General features: G+C 39.6%; 2 protein-coding genes across 6 annotated transcripts in view; one reads left to right on the plus strand and one right to left on the minus strand.

The window, feature by feature from the left end:
• Nucleotides 1-533: 533 nt before the first annotated feature.
• The window catches only part of ppef2a (protein phosphatase with EF-hand domain 2a), a 32,536-nt gene continuing 16,006 nt past the window's right edge, over nt 534-17,063 (plus strand). The window contains exons 1-5 of one of the 5 annotated variants that reach the window (XM_079816295.1): nt 534-864; nt 4,637-4,718; nt 5,496-5,623; nt 5,731-5,785; nt 5,884-6,059. In XM_079816295.1, coding sequence (XP_079672421.1) covers nt 4,688-4,718; nt 5,496-5,623; nt 5,731-5,785; nt 5,884-6,059 — 390 coding nt within the window. In that variant the 5' untranslated portion in view covers nt 534-864; nt 4,637-4,687. Of the gene's footprint in view, nt 865-4,636; nt 5,032-5,495; nt 5,624-5,730; nt 5,805-5,883; nt 6,060-17,063 lie in introns of all 5 variants that reach the window. The other 4 variants (XM_079816297.1, XM_079816294.1, XM_079816296.1 and 1 more) reach the window with 4 other exon arrangements.
• LOC307124753 (zona pellucida sperm-binding protein 4-like) lies at nt 6,236-11,621 on the minus strand (the record flags this gene model as incomplete). The annotated part of the gene is made up of 10 exons (XM_079814195.1): nt 6,236-6,246; nt 8,445-8,517; nt 8,606-8,753; nt 8,823-9,015; nt 9,102-9,259; nt 9,338-9,435; nt 9,507-9,694; nt 9,769-9,928; nt 10,181-10,249; nt 11,613-11,621. The coding sequence occupies 10 exons, from the start codon at nt 11,619-11,621 to the stop codon at nt 6,236-6,238; spliced, it is 1,107 nt and encodes a 368-aa protein (XP_079670321.1).

Here is a 17,063-nt window from a genome sequence, read left to right on the forward strand (position 1 = left end):
ACATAACTTTCAACACAAATCTAATATATCCCCACAAACTCATGAGCGGAAGAAGCGGAAGCAGCGACTGTGGCATATTAAAAATTCTGTGAAATCAAGGCTTCATCACGCTATGCCTTTTTTGAATAAGCAACCTCTAGTGGCAAAAAATTGGGGCTTTAATCAATAACATTTCATTCTAAATTATGACACAAATAGAACATAATGCAATTATTGAACAGCTAAATGCTATAACAAATTGTATCATTCAATGTCTTATTTTTTATTTAGTAATGTAGGACTATAAGCTTCTCATAGTAGTAACTAAAAGCATCAAATCTCAGATATCACGTACATAAAATGTCAAATAAATACAAGAACTGCTTCTCCTCAAATGATGTATTTTGTATCTTGCATTATATTTTGAATTTATATGCAATACTTTACACATCAACATCGCCCAGACTAATCCATCTGCCTCCTTAAGGAAAGTGCCATTTCTTAAACAAAGTCCAGTCAATTCGCATCAAGCTATTACCCTTAATCCCTTCGCGGCTTGTTCACTTAATTCAGCTACACAGCAGAAGACTGTTAAGAAGCAGAGAAACAAACACACCTAAGGCCTCAGGAGCTCGACACAAGCTCTTCTCTCATTTTTGAATGAAAATAGTGGAATTTTGCTCAGGATATTGAAGGTCTCAGGGGATATGGGAAAGCCTGTGACTATGCTTTATTTGTGTGCTCACAAGTTGCTTTATTTGCGTCTCTACTTTACGCATTGACTCATTCAAACAAGCACTAATGGAGTACGCCAGGCGGATACATTCCTTTGGGTGACATGTTGTGGAAATAAAGCTTCTGGGATTTAGAAGAGAACCCCACCAGGTGAGTTTTACCCATGCTGGGGTCGTGTACCTTTGATTTGTCATCTATTGCTCAAACCTTTATGGCTTTATTGTTTGCTGACACTGTTTACACAGCCTTTCATATTAGGCTAACATTCAATTCAAAGAAAGAAATACACAGAAAATATATACTAAAAGCTACAACTGATTTAATTGTGATCTATAATGATATAAAATCTATATTTAGTATGAGTTAAATGATGTTTTAAAAATAGGCAATATTTAATATGGGTCAAATGATGTTTTTTTTTTAAATAGGCAATATTTTAAACATGCTTTAAATATGTCTACAAAGACAAATGATTTGTTTTATATAATTTACAGAATATTTTTCATAGTAGCAGTCTTATTTTCCCTTGTTGTGAATAAGATTCAGAGTCTTTGAAGAAAAGGTTCTATATAGACCCTTAAAGGCTTCATTTTTTTTATTATTATTTTTTTTATGAAAAAACAGCTTGTAAACATACTTTATCAATAGAAAAAAACATGCAATCATTTAAGAAATTTTTACTTACAGTATAGTATAGAATCTTTTTGGCATTAAGGGTTCTTTTTGAGTCAAGAACCTATACAAAACCCCATTGAACTTTGTCAATATTTAACCTCAAAACTAGCATGTCTGTTTTCTACACTAAATTATTGTGATGTCTGCTCAGCTAATGAATAACCTTCCCTACTTAAACAAGTCTATAAATCAATAGTCCATAATCCCTGGTTATCCTTACAAAAAAAAAAATTATAATAATTTCCCTTCTGACCTCTCATGAATTAAAAAATTGGCAGAATGAGATAGTTAGCCATATGTTTTGAAGCTATTTTAATAAATAAGAGCTGGTTTAGACTGAAATAGATATGATTGACGCTTTGAGGCTTGTGAGCTTTCATAGAGGCACAGGTGCAGGTTGACGTCGTCTGCTCTGTAAGGAGGATTGAGGCCATTGCAAGGGAGCAATAACCCCAGATTAACTCGCTCTCTGGATCTCATTAACGTCTACAACAACATGACATTTGGCGTAGCCTATATATCCATGTTAAACGCTTGGCAATATTGTACGTCATTTAATCTGCAATGTGGTTTACTGCACTCAGAAAAAGGGTATAAGCTGTCACTGGGGCGATACCCTTTAGTACTAATATGTACGCTTTAGGTTCCAGGGCTCGACATCAACGCTTGTCCGATTGTCCGGGACAAGTGGATTTTTTGAAGGGGCAAGTGAAAGAGAATTTTACTTGCCCGACGGACAAGTAGCCTGATAAAACCTCATTAACAAAAATAACTAGGGAATCACCCAAAGGCAAGAATGATTCTGCATTCATTACTGTAAGTGGCGATTGACAGTGAATGATAATAATGTTGACTGTTGACGCTCGCGCAGCCTCTCGAGGAGAAATCGAAACATATGTGCACTGCTCACACAGAGAAACTCAGTTAACACAATGCCGTAAAAATGTAGAAATGTGGAGTTTTTTTATATTTATAACATGATACAGTTGCAATGTCACATTACCAAGAGTGCTCCTGAATAACATCACGACTGAAAAGGACACTGATTTCAAATGACAGCTCCATAAACAATTATTAACGTTACGTCACTTACATTTTGATGCAATATTGAGTGTTTTTGTTCTATTTCAGCAGCGAAAATAGTTCCAAAAGATCACAGCAGAACGAGTGTCACAGCAACAACGTGTTAGTGAATGATTCAGCGTTTTGAATGAATCGACAGAATCAGTGTTGCCAACTCTCGCGAGACAAATAAGCAACCGCAGCTTCAAAAACAAGCCCAAAACAAGCCCAATATTATTATATTATTTAATTAATTTTTTTTTTTTATCAATAAATGAGCAACATATGAAACTGAAACCTCTCAGAGTGTGAAAAGCAAAAACAGATGTGATTTTACAAAAATCATCAAATTGCAATAAAGGACACACAATATCCTCTGATCAGATGTGAACAGAAGAGGTTTGGAGATGAAAAAAGCGAAAAAGTGACATGAAGGCCAATTATGGTAACCCATAGTCGGAGTTAGTGCACACATATTAGGGGCAGTAATGTGAACACACACACTGCAAACCGTGAAAAAGACAAGCCCTGCGTCTCATTGTGCACACTATCTGCCCTAAATAGTAGGCTACTGAAAATTACTAATGTCACACTATTTAGGATGGATAGTACATTGGGACACAAGCACTAAGGGAGCGCTGCAATATAGCCACATATTTAAAATAAAATAAATTCGAACCATACCTACTGTTATTATTAGTAGACTTGTTTTTTTATAATAGCCTGTAATTTTAAATACATTACAAAAATATTTGTTTAATTAAATTATAGGTGCCTCTCCTCCCTGTTTCCTCTCCATCTCTGTACACTGCTGGTGGTATTGTTTGTAAAAATGTATACGTCTATTTAAGTCTACTAACTATCATTACGTGCATTTATAACGTCACATACCTGCACGTTGAATGTAATTTTTCTTCAATGAAGGGGAGAAGGAAGCGGGATATTTGAGGACGGATTATTACAGCACTTGTATCGTTGCACTGAATGCCTATTAGCTGTGAGAAGACAGTGTCAGGCAATGTATTGGACAAAACAGCGACCATAAATGTAAAGAAACGAAGTTGCTTATTATATTTTCCTAACAAGCAACCACATTTTTTAAATAAGCCCAAAAAACCGCAACCCGCGACTCGTGATTTCTTAACGCGACTTGCCAAAAAAAGAAGCCCAAAGTCGCGTGTTATACGCGGACTTGGCAACTATGGACAGAATCAAAGATGCAATGAACTTTTCGTAAACGACCGCCTCATTCTTGAATGAATCAGCATTTGAACGAATCGACTCAATGACTCACTCATTCAGACGGTCACTTGCTGCCACCTACTGGTGGTTTAGTTTCATCTTTCCAACATTTCTTATTTGTATATTAAAAAAATATTTAAAACAATCTCATAACATTATTTAATGCAGTTGTAATTTTTCAGTGTAAATTATTTAATTTGACTGGTAACAGCCAGTGTCGTCTTCTAATTTAATTTATTGATCCAATTTAAGAATATAAAAGGAAATCTGAATCATAGCCTATATTTAATAAGATTAGGGGAAAATGCCCTTTATAAAAGGTAAAAATATCACAAATATGCATATGTCAAAGCTGATTGAACACTGGTGAGAATATTGCTTCAGAATAAATTTTATTTACAACATACAAAATTTATTTATTTCTTTTTTTCCGGACAAGCACATTTTTTACTCGGACAAGTGGATGATGGAATGGAGAGTAGATTTACTTGTCCGTAGGACAAGCATGTGAACATGCTTAATGTCGAGCCCTGGGTTCTAATATGTATATTTTTAAAGTACTAATATGCAATATGCAGAATTGAACCCTAAAATTTCACAGTTTATGATTTCTTATAAAGCATTGAAAAAAAAAGTTCTCATGCTGTAAATAGGCATGGATAAAATATGATTATGAACCTTCCTGTAGCTCAAACAGTAGAGCATGGCGCAAGCAATGCCAAGGTCATGGGTTCGATTCCCAGGGAAAGCAAGAACTGACAAAATGTAAAATGTGTACCTTGAATGCAATGTAAGTCGCTTTGGATAAAAGCGTCTGCCAAATGCATAAAAATGTAAAAATGTAAAATGATTTATTGTGCATGATTCATAACGTCTCACACGGGTGTTAAATTATAAGATGAAAAGTGCTTGTTATACTGACTTTCATATGTTCTGCATTCAGGAGAAGCCATGGGGTGTGGTGTATCAAAACACAGTGAATTCAATAAAAGATATGACAAAGGTAAAATGTTTACTAAAAACATGTATATGAATGGTTAGTGTAATTCAAAGGCCTTTGTACAGTATAGTATGCATGTTTGAGTACTGTTTTTTCAACGACTATTTAGTTTGAATTTAACTTCACCTCACTGACTTCTTCTTCTTAAAACAGATGGAAATGTCATCCCAGGTGAGATTTTACCAGTCCAGCAAAGCTTGTGTAAAACCTTATTTATCTCTTGCAGCTATTGAATTAGAACACGGCTGTCAATTGTTTCTGTGCAATGTCAATATATAAGTAACTCATTTACATTCTCAACATGCCTTCTTTTTCATGCATGCCTGCAGCAGCCATAAGTAAGTTCGATGACCATATGCCATTTGTTTGACTGTTGTTGAGTAGCGCACACTAGTTATATTATAAGACTTATAGTATAGATCTGACATATTACCGTAATCTCTCTCGGATGCTGCTCGGACCTGAAAGTTATTGCATTTATGACAAATTAATTGGTCACACTTTAGATTAGGGTCCAATTCTCACTATTAACTATTAACTATGACTTTTGCCTCAATAAACTCCCAATTACAGATATTAATAGTTAGTAAGGTAGTTGTGAAGTTTAGGTATTGGGTAGGATTAAGGAATGTAGCATATGGTCATGCAGAATAAGGCATGTAATATTCATGCTCATAAGCAACAAGTTAATAGTGAAAATTGGACCCTAAACTAAAGTGTTACCAATTAATTTAAATTATTCTAATCAACAACAACAACAAAAAGTATTCTGATAATGATCTGCGTCATGTTCTCTTGAAAGCAATGAAAGCAGCGGTTATGATCCAGCGCTGGTACCGACACTATGCGGCTCGCATGGAAATGAGACGCAGATACACCTGGAACATCTTTCAGTCCATGGAGTACGCAGACCTACAAGACCAGATCAAAGTATGAAATCCACTATAGTCTAATCATAATGGATGGATGGATGGAATACTTAATATATCTCCATGAAAACTGTAAACAAATATTTTTTTTCTCACTTCGTCACGCAGTTATACAATTTTCTTGGTTACCTGATGGATAACTTCACTCCATCCAGCAGTGAACGTAAAAGAAGCTGTTGCATGTAAACACAAATACCATATACACATCTTTCCACTGGAATATATCCATGCTAAAAACATCCTGTGTGTTCTTCCATGTAGGAAATCTGATCTCACATATCTTCAGAGAAAACGAGGTTTGCCGAGATGCAGAGTGGGAGAGATACTTCAACTACACCAAGATTGATGTGCCAGACATCTACTCTGGCCCACGGCTGACTTTTCCTTTAGATATGGATCAGGCTGCTGATCTTGTAGAGGCCTTCAAAAACAAACAAGTAGGTGTTCAACAAGGAAGCATATGTTTCTTAAAAATAAGGCTTCTTTATTGGGATCTATGGTTTTATAAAGAACTTTGACCTACATTCTGGCAAGGTTGAGCAAACTTTCTTCCAGTAACATTTTTAGAATGTTTGTTCAGAGTTGCATGGTGTTTAATAATATTCTCAGAACGTTACCTAAAAACTAGACATTTTTACACATTAAGAGAACATTCAGAAATAACATTTCATAACTGAATGCACAGCCACAGCTAAATGTTTTTTTAAACATATTTTATTAGCTGGGATGGAACCTTTCCATTGCATAAAGGGATCTTTATAGTGTAAAAAGGATTATTCAGATTTGGCCCGGCTCTAGCTTTGACATGTACGGTAGGCCAAGTGACATTCCTGGTGGGCTGGAGTTTTAACATTATTAGGGCCCGAGCACCGATGGTGTGAGGACCCTATTGGAATTGCTCAGCCTATTATTATTCTTCTCCCAAATAAATCACATTTTTGAGGGCCTAAACATGCTCAAACTCATGAAACTTTGCACACGCTTCAAAAGTGGTGAAAATTGACATCCATTATGGGTTTCTGAATTAGGCGTGGCAAAACGGCTCGATAGCGCCACCTACAAAATTTCAATTAAGCGAGCTTCGAGGTACGTTTCAAGTATGAGTATGAAATTCGGTAGACACATGTAAAAGCCCAATACCTACAAAATTACCTGCCCTGGGCGCAAAATCTGAAAACCCAACAAGTGAGATATTTTGAATTTTCTCTGCAAAATTGTAGCATTTTTTGCCATTTCCAGACGTTGTACTTTACCGAACTCCTCCAAGAGATTTAATCAGATCAACATCATATTTGCACTGTCTAAGCACGGCCTTGGTGATGTTAAATTGTGAAGATCTTGAGTTTTCCCTGAAGGGCGTATCAGTGGCAGCCTGACAAACTTCAATGGTTCGCCATAAAACGGGAAGTTGTTGTAACTCGGGCATACAATTTCTGATCTGCCCCAAACTTCACGTTTGATAAGAGTCCTGACCTGAAGACATATACATGCCAATATTCAGTTACATTCATAGCGCCACCTGCGGGCAACAGGAAATGCCTTGTTTTACATTGTGATTAACTCCTCATTCAGATTTAACCATAACATCATATTTGGTCAGTCTAATCTAAAGGCCTTGGTGACGTTAAATTGTGAAGATCTTGAGTTTTCCCTGAAGGGCGTATCAGTGGCAGCCTGACAAAGTTCAATGGTTCGCCATAAAACGGGAAGTTGTTGTAACTCGGGCATACAATTTCTGATCTGCCCCAAACTTCACGTTTGATAAGAGTCCTGACCTGAAGACATATACATGCCAATATTCAGTTACATTCATAGCGCCACCTGCGGGCAACAGGAAATGCCTTGTTTTACATTGTGATTAACTCCTCATTCAGATTTAACCATAACAACATCATATTTGGTCAGTCTAATCTAAAGGCCTTGGTGACGTTAAATTGTGAAGATCTTGAGTTTTCCCTGAAGGGCGTATCAGTGGCAGCCTGACAAAGTTCAATGGTTCGCCATAAAACGGGAAGTTGTTGTAACTCGGGCATACAATTTCTGATCTGCCCCAAACTTCAGATGTTTGATAAGAGTCCTGGCCTGAAGACATCTACATATGAGTTTCAGAATTAGGCATGGCAAAATGGCTTGATAGCACCACCTACAACATTTCAAAGTGTCCCTCCCGCTATGTTTCACATACAGGGAAGGGCATGAAAAAGTTAACTGATAGTCATTCATTTGTCCACTTGCCCTCAGCTTATTCTTTAACATACGCAGTTTATGCAACTGGCCACAGACCTATGTTCTCTCAAATTTCCCCCCAAAATGTCTCTAGGAAGAGTGACAGAGCAAGAAGAGTCAACAGGCCTAAGTCTTAAAAGTTACTGATGGGACATTAAAATGGACAAATATCAGACCCCATTTTGAAAGGTTTATTTCTCAAACCAAATAAACACAACATTTAGCTTCTCAAACCAGTTACATAAAATTAAAATGTGAAGCATTTCCTTGACAGCATGGATACTAGTCAAATTGCCTTCCACGTTCTGTTTTTAATGGTGCAATCAGCACAGACAGTTACAAAGTAGCTTTGTGGCCCAATAAATCAAATTGAGAAGTCATGAAAGATCAATACCAAAGAGAGTTGAGTTAAGAAGTTTATTAAAACTACTAAAGTCACATGACCAGGTTAACTTCTCCACTAGACACCACAGTTCGCCCCCTAGAAATGGTCTTGATGTTAGCATCTCTTCCTGGAAAAGAAAATGGTAGAATCGTGAGGCATTTAAAAACCAAATTCTCATGGTTCCTGAAGTCGGTTAACAACAAGCACTCACTTTTCCTAGTGCAGCTTTGCTCACAGGAGCCAGAAGAGGGATGGCACACTGCTGTACTACAGTGGATGAAAATCTAACAGAGGGGGACAGGGTTAAGCAACATAAATCACTATTAAAAATAAAACTAATATTAAGGATTCAGGTAAGGCTGCAGAGCATACGGTTTCCTGTAGAGGAGCCAGTGATGCTGGATCCACAAATGTGAACATCTTCACAACAAAGCGCTTGTAGTGGGTTGGCAACTGAAGACCATAAGATCCAGCCACCGGAACCAATGTGGTCAGGTAACGGTCATCTTGGTAAGGGCATCTGAAAGGTATAGAGGCAGTCAGAAATGCCTTACAGCACACTAGATGAATAAAGACTGGCCTTACTCACCCATCGACCAGAAGATCCCACTGGGGTAGACTGAGTGGACTGGGGGTTGATGTCGCCCAGCAATGTCCCAGCATTAGGACAATGTTGGGGTCAGTCCTCTCCAAAATGCGCACCTCAACATACACAGGCTCCCGCAGGACTTTTGTGACTGGATAATCAGCATCACCGTAGTAGGATGTGTACGCCTCATCCCCTGAGGAAGAAAACCAGTGTTTAACCAGAAACGGCTGCAACCTGGAGTTTTAGAAAATACTTCTGCATACTTGGACAGACACTTACCTTCTGCACAGCCTTTGGTGACACATTGACCATTTGCCAATCTAAGCTCCACCCTGAGGGGTCCAGAAGCCGCTACTGGTGGAGGTGCAGGAACAGTGTTGACCTCCACAACCAGAGCTTCCACAGAAGTAGCAGAGTACCTACACTGGAAGAGAAGCCTAGACAAACAATCAACAAATAGTGAGCTTGTAGCCTGTCAAGGATTAATATTTTTCTCAATATTATATATATCCTACTCAAAATGGCTGTCCCTTGTGATGGAACCAAGTGGTCCAACACCCACTTCATACGAGGAGGTCATCCGGTTTTCATAAACCACATATCCACCGTCCTCCTGCAAATAGTAACTGTTGGCATCCAGTCCAGTCTAAGCCATGCAGAACAGAACCACGAGCAGCTACTCACCATCATGCTTGTGCCACATGCAGTGACAGGGAACTGGTATATAGCAAAGGAAGGTGTGGATCCCACAGGACTGCAAGGTGGGTCGTTTCCACCCAGGAGATGGACTGAATCCAGGCTCAAGCGAGGTAGTGTAACATCTCTAGCCACCACTACCACAAACTGACCATCTCTTATACACTGGACAGTCACTGGAACAAGGTACAAGAGCAGGTTATTACTGAAGAGAGTGGTTTAACATGAACACCTTTACATTGACACTTACCTGCCTTCCCATAGAAACACTGCTGTCCGTTAAAGCAGCAGTTGATAGCATCACACTCAGCACCACTGATACCAGGTGGGCCACATTGGATCTGCTCATAATCAGCTACAGCACATTTGTCAAGGGGCTCTGCCTGCGCCACTTGCTGCTTAGGCTGAAACTGCTGAGGAAACTGTTGACTAGCTTGTTGTTGAACCTTCTGAGGAAACTGTTGGCTAGCGTGTTTTTGAACCTGCTGAGGAAACTGTTGACTAGCTTGTTGTTGAACCTTCTGAGGAAACTGTTGGCTAGCGTGTTGTTGAACCTTCTGAGGAAACTGTTGGCTAGCTTGCTGTTGAACCTTCTGAGGAAACTGTTGGCTAGCTTGCTGTTGAACCTTCTGAGGAAACTGTTGGCTAGCTTGCTGTTGAACCTTCTGAGGAACCCACTGGTCAGTTTGCTGTAACATCAGAGCTTGAGGATTCTGAGGCAGATTACTCCACTGTGGAACAGCATGACAAAAAGCACAAAACCACACACAAAGTGCCAGATATTGAACAGCAGACCAACTTCCTGCCATTGTTCAACAGCTAGTTACATTGTTGAGATGATGCCCTTTGGTCTTTTTGTATTCTACAGATTTTGGCTAATTAACAATAATCCCTCCCTCTTCATTAACAGTCATGATTCTCCAGACTTGCCCAAAATAGGAGCTTACGCTACCAAAAAATTCTCATTGGTTCTCAAAATTATACGCATGTGATGTTTCCTGACTCCAATTAGTCAGATTTGTCATATTGAAGACAAATAAATAGGTTCATGCTCAGGTTTGTTACTGGAGCTTGCCCAAAGTACTTTGGATAGATGTTTGGTGCATTCCGCTTTGCTTGTAGACATGCAGAAATATTAACTAGCATTACTACTTTTACAATATCTTTATATGGCAGAAATAGTAAGAGTAACTGTAGTTCCAAATTTATCAACACACTCACAAACCTCCCTAAGCACTTTTTGAATTTTTTTTTTTTTGACTACCAATAATGACACAAGACAGCAGAAGGTATATTACAGTTTTTTTCAATTGCTTAAGCACAATTTTGAAACCAGGGCCCGGTTTGTCAAAACACTACACACAATTAACACAACCCTATACCAAAGTAGCACAACACTTCAGATCATTTGCAAAATGGAACACTTTTGTCAAAAGTATACAAGACTTTATAAAAACAATATTTTGTTACCTTACGAAACACACACATTTCATATGACTTCAATCTTTTTAAAGCAGTTACACACTGCTGTTGCTAACCTAAAACATTTTTAGCAAGTCTAATTCTCAGCGATTAGAGTACACAGAGAAAGTGCAACTATACAATAGTTCACCAAACACTACACAAGACCAGTACTGTACTTTCTCAATGTCAACCCATGGGTACCAAGGTTGCCCGAATCGCATCTGATATATCTGTTTCCCGTCTTCTTTGGCCACATCCTACTCCGGGTCTACCTCTTCCTAGCCCTCTCTTCCTAGCCCTCTCTTCCTAGCCCTCTCTTCCCCTCTCTACCCCTCTCTACCCCTCTACCCCCTTCCCCTCTTCCCCTCTCTTCCCCTCTTTACCCCTCTTTACCCCTCTCTACCCCCTTCCCCTCTTCCCCTCTCTTCCCCTCTTTACCCCTCTCTACCCTCTTCCCCTCTCTACCCCTCTCTACCCCTCTCTACCCCTCTCTACCCCTCTCTACCCCTCTCTACCCCTCTCTACCCCTCTCTACCCCTCTCTACCCCTCTCTACCCCTCTCTACCCCTCTCTACCTCTCTCTACCCCTCTCTACCCCTCTCCCTTTTTGTTGAAAACAGGTGAACCTACCTGCTGCATTTTTATAGTGCTTAAACCTGATTGGTGTGTCTACAATTTAGCAATCATTTGTTTGTGCACCTGATGGCTGTGTTTAACAGATTGGCTCATAGGTGTGGTAATTTGACAGTCAGTGCGTTGGAATTGCAAGGAAGTGACATCATGATATACTTCTGTGTCTGATGCTGTGTTTAGTGTTTTGCAAATCACTGTGTGTAATTTTTTGCAAATAGTGTGAAGCTGACAATGTTCTTACAGTTGTGCAAATCTAGCCTTGTGTTTTGCTCCTTGAGTGTAAGGTTTTGCTAATTGTGGGAAAAGTGTAATTTTAGTGTGTAAGCAATCGTAAAAACTGTAAGCTACTGTCACTTGAAGAGACTAAAGGCACAGATCTGCCACACATCAGATTTTCACCCAACTGTTTACGTTCATTAATACTTTTTATTTTAAGTTAACTTCAGTTAAAACTGTGCTTATGAGGATACTTTCCAAAGAGGGTATTTTGGTGTGTATTCGTCTGTTTAAGACGCAAACGAGAACTCGGTTCAGTAATGGCACGCTGAGACGCAGCTCTCTGTGTGTGCGCTTTGTGTGTAAGTGCACAGAAAATATTGCACGGAGACCGAATTGAGTTTCTTTCACATCTTCTTGCTCTTGAAAGGATTAAAATCATTTGAATGTTTAAATGTTCATAAAGAATGCGGTCATGTTCTAATACTGCTTTCTAGTTTCTAAATAACAAGCAGATTTTTGATACCGAGAGGCCGAAAAGCATGATCTCCCTCAAAATCTTGAGCTTGAACTGAACATCGCACCAATTTTGCAATTGGTTATTTGCCGTGGGGTCAGGGTGGGCCCAGGTTGGCCCTCTGGTGCACGGGGCTGGTGGCCAGGTTCAGATTATTTAAATGTTCTTCACAGCAAGAAAAACAATGGTTCTTTTACTGTTTTTCTCAATTTTTTACACACAAATACTGGTGCTTGAGACACAATGACCACAACATGTCAAGTCAAGACAAGTCAACTTTATTTATATAGCGCTTTTAACAATGTAGATTGTTTCAAAGCAGCTTTACAGTGTTAAACAGGAAAATAATGCAGCATAATTTTATTCAGCTGTATAGCCATTCTGGAAAAAACGCTGATGTCATCAGTTCATTTCAATTATCATACGGTGACAGTGTGGGCTTTAGATCAATAATTCGATCAGTAATTTAGTTTAAATGGTTAATTTAGTTTATTAATTAGATAGATAGAAGTTTAGTTGAAAAATGTAGTGTCCCCAACTGAGCACGCCAAGCCAGAGGCAACAGTGGCAAGGAAACCAAAACCCCATTAGGTGACCTAATGGAGAAAAATAAACCTTGGGAGAAACCAGGCTCAGTCGGGGGGCCAGTTCTCCTCTGGCCAATTAACAAACAGTGTATTATTATTATTATTCTGGTAGCTTTACAGCTCAGAGGTCATAATAGATCAGAATATTCGAGGGACCGGGGGCAACATGCTGGAGACGGATTTATTGAGGATGATGTTGATTAAATAATTATTAAAGTGCAATATTCGAATGATCGGAGGCAACACGCTGGAGACGGGTTTATTGAGGATGACATATCGATTTAAGTATTATTTAATTGTAATATTCGAACAATCTGAGTCAACACGCCGGAGACGGGTTTATTGAGATGCCGTGTCGATGAGGCAGTTGCAGGGGGAGTCCAATCACGGTCTCTGCAGACACTCGTTGGTCTTCTCTGGGCGCAGGTCCACCATCTGAACTGGATACGGCCCGGATCCGGCTGACTGCAGTAAACCTCGGGATAAAACAGAGAGACTATCATTAGTGTAGATGCCATTCTTCTGATGATGTCACGAGTACATCAGGTGTTATGGGAAGTGTTTCCGGTTCCGGCTGACCTAGTAAATGCAGCCTAACAATCATTTAATTGAAAAAGTGTTTTATGTGTATGCCACAGTAAAGAGATGTGTTTTTAGTCTAGATTTAAACTGACAGAGTGTGTCTGCTTCCCGAACAATGTTAGGAAGACTGTTCCAGAGTTTCGGAGCTAAATAGGAAAAGGATCGACCGCCTGCAGTTGATTTGGATATTCTAGGTATTATCAACTGGCCAGAATTTTGAGACCGCAGTAGACGTGATGGAGTATAATATGTTAAGAGCTCGCTCAAGTATTGGGGAGCTAAACCATTTAGTGCTTTGTAAGTAATAAGTACGATTTTAAAATGTATGCGATGTTTAATAGGCAGCCAGTGCAGTGTTGACAGAACTGGGCTAATATGGTCATACTTCCTGGTTCTAGTAAGAACTCGAGCTGCTGCGTTTTGGACCAGCTGGAGTTTATTTATTAAGCGAGCAGGGCAACCACCCAGTAGAGCATTACAATAATCTAGCCTTGAAGTCATGAACGCATGAACTAACTGTTCAGCATTTTGCATTGAGAGCATGTGCCGTAATTTAGATATATTTTTAAGATGGTAGAAAGCAGTTTTACAGATGCTAGAAACGTGGCTTTCAAACGAAAGATTGGTATCAAAGAGCACACCCAGGTTCCTCACTGACGACGAGGAATTGACAGAACAGCCATCAAGTGTTAGACAGTATTCTAGGTTACTACTTGTGGAGCTTTTTTGTCCAATAATTAAAAATTCAGTTTTTTCTGAATTGAGTTGCAGGTAATTACCGGTCATCCAATGTTTTATATCAGCTATGCATTCCGTTAATCTTGTGAATTGGTAAGTTTCTTCAGGGCGTGAAGAAATATAGAGCTGAGTATCGTCAGCATAACAATGAAAACTAACGCCATGCTTCCTAATGATATCTCCCAGTGGTAGCATGTACAGGGTGAAGAGTAGCGGTCCTAGCACTGAGCCTTGTGGTACTCCATACTGAACTTGCGATCGGTGTGACATATCTTCATTTACTACTACAAACTGATAACAGTCGCATAGGTATGATTTAAACCATGATAAAGCAATTCCACTAATACCTACATTATTTTCGAGTCTATTCAAAAGAATGTTGTGGTCGATAGTATCAAATGCAGCGCTAAGATCGAGTAACACTAAGGGCCCTATTTTAACGATCTGAAACGCAAGTGTCAAAGCGCGAAGCGCAAGTAACTTTGTGGGCAGGTCTCGGCGCTGTTGCTATTTTCCCGGCGGGATAAATGGCTCTTGCACCCGGCGCAAATCTAAAATGGGTTGGTCTGAAGTAGCTTCATTATTCATAGGTGTGGTTTGGGCGTAACGTGAATAAACCAATCAGAGCGTCATCCAACATTCCCTGTAAAAGCAGGTGCGCAAGTTCCATTATGGATTGCTATTATTATGGCGTATTTACCAGGCGCACGCCAGGAGCGGTTCACAGCCGAGGAGACTGTTCTTGTAAGAGCAGTGAAAGACAGAGAAGTTGTGTTGTATGGGGATGGGAGAAACCCACCCAAAATAGCGTCGGTTAAACAGGCGTGGGAGGAAATAGCCACAATTGTTTCATCAGCTGGCATCCCCAGGACGTCGCACCAGTGCCGCAAGCGCTACAATGACATCAGAAGACGGGGAAAGTCCAAGCTTGCCAGCATCAATCGGGCACGCCGTGTAACGGGAGGTGGATCTGCCTCTACTCAGGACCTGACGCCAGCAGAGGACATCGCTGCGTCCACCCTCACCGATTTTTTTTCCTGGTTCTTGACGGACAAACCAATTTGTTAGATGTCCTTATATACATATATGTCTTGCCAGAAGTTGCCACTATTGGGCAAACAGGTCTCCTTAATTATTAGACTACAATTAGCCTGAATAATTTGTAAGCTAGATTTATGCCTATTTTTTCACATCTTCGTGGCACACCACAATGATTTCCGTCATCTCATGTGTTAATATTTTTTAGTGTAACAATTTATGATTTGCAAAAATAACTGTTGCATCTGTGTAGATTACATGAGCAAAGTGTATGCGCGTTGTGCACGCTATACATTATGGTCAAGCATGCGCCCTTAAAATAGCATAATGAACAACGCGCAACGCGCCACTGACTTTAGACTAGGTTTTTTCTGGTCAGTGGCGCAATTGTTTAATGGAACAGCAAAATAGCACCAGGGATTGTTTGCGCCGGAACACGCCTCCTTTTTTGCGCTGAACCGCCCAGGTAGCGCAAGTTCATTCACTAGTTTAGCGACGTGCTTCTGTGGAGGGAAAAGCGCGCTTTGCGCGGGTACAAAATAGGAATGACACATGCGTCGGTGTACAAAGTCAATTGCGCTGGGTGCAAGATAGGGCCCTAATAGAGAGATACAGCCACGATCGGATGATAAGAGTAAATCATTTGTAACTCTGATGAGAGCAGTCTCAGTGCTATGATACGGTCTAAATCCTGACTGGAAATCCTCACAGATACCATTTCTTTCTAAAAAGGAACATAATTGTGAAGACACTGCCTTTTCAAGTATTTTTGACAGAAAGGGTAGATTTGAGATTGGTCTATAATTGACTAATTCTGTAGGATCAAGTTGCGTTTTTTTAATAAGTGGTTTAATAATAGCCAACTTAAAAGTTTTCGGTACATATCCTAATGACAAAGATGAATTAATGATATTAAGAAGAGGATCTATGACCTCTGGTAGCATCTCTTTTAATAGCCTAGTCGGTATAGGGTCGAGCATACATGTTGTCGATTTTGATGATTTAACGAGTTTAGCCAATTCTTCTTCTCCTATAGCAGTGAATGAGTGTAATTTTTCCTCAGTGACACTACAATGCTCTGTCTGATGTGATACTGTAGTAGACGGCTGCATAGTTAAAATTTTTTTCCTAATATTATCAATCTTACATGTGAAGAAGTTCATAAAGTCATTACTGCTGTGCTGTTTACAATCATCAGAAGTCGAAGCTTTATTTTTGGTTAATTTAGCCACTGTATCGAATAAATACCTTGGGTTGTGTTTGTTTTCTTCCAAGAGAGTTGAGAAATAAGCAGATCTAGCAGTTTTTACGGCCTTTCTGTATGTGATCATGTGCTCTTTCCACAAATTACGAAAGACCTCTAATTTTGTTTTCTTCCAGCTGCGCTCCATTTTTCTGGCTGCTGTTTTAAGGGCCCGGGTGTGCTCGTTGTACCACGGCGTTGGACTATTTTCTTTAATCTTCTTTAAGCGCAGAGGAGCAACTGTGTCTAAAGTACTGGAAAAGAGAGAGTCAATAGTTTCTGTTGCAACATCGAGTTCTTCTATACTATCTGGGATGTTGAGCAGATGATACTGATGAGGAAGATTATTTAAAAAGCAATCTTTAGTAGCGGCAGTGATTGTCCTGCCATTTTTGAAGCGAGGGGGCGGCTTTGCAACCTTAGCTAAATTAAGTATACATGATACTAAGTAATGATCTGAGATGTCATCGCTCTGCTGCAGAATTTCAACGGTATCAACATTTATTCCATGTGACAATATTAGGTCT

The sequence above is a fragment of the Gobio gobio genome, assembly GCF_949357685.1.
Source record: "Gobio gobio genome assembly, chromosome: 4".
In the NCBI taxonomy this organism is placed as follows: domain Eukaryota; kingdom Metazoa; phylum Chordata; class Actinopteri; order Cypriniformes; family Gobionidae; genus Gobio; species Gobio gobio.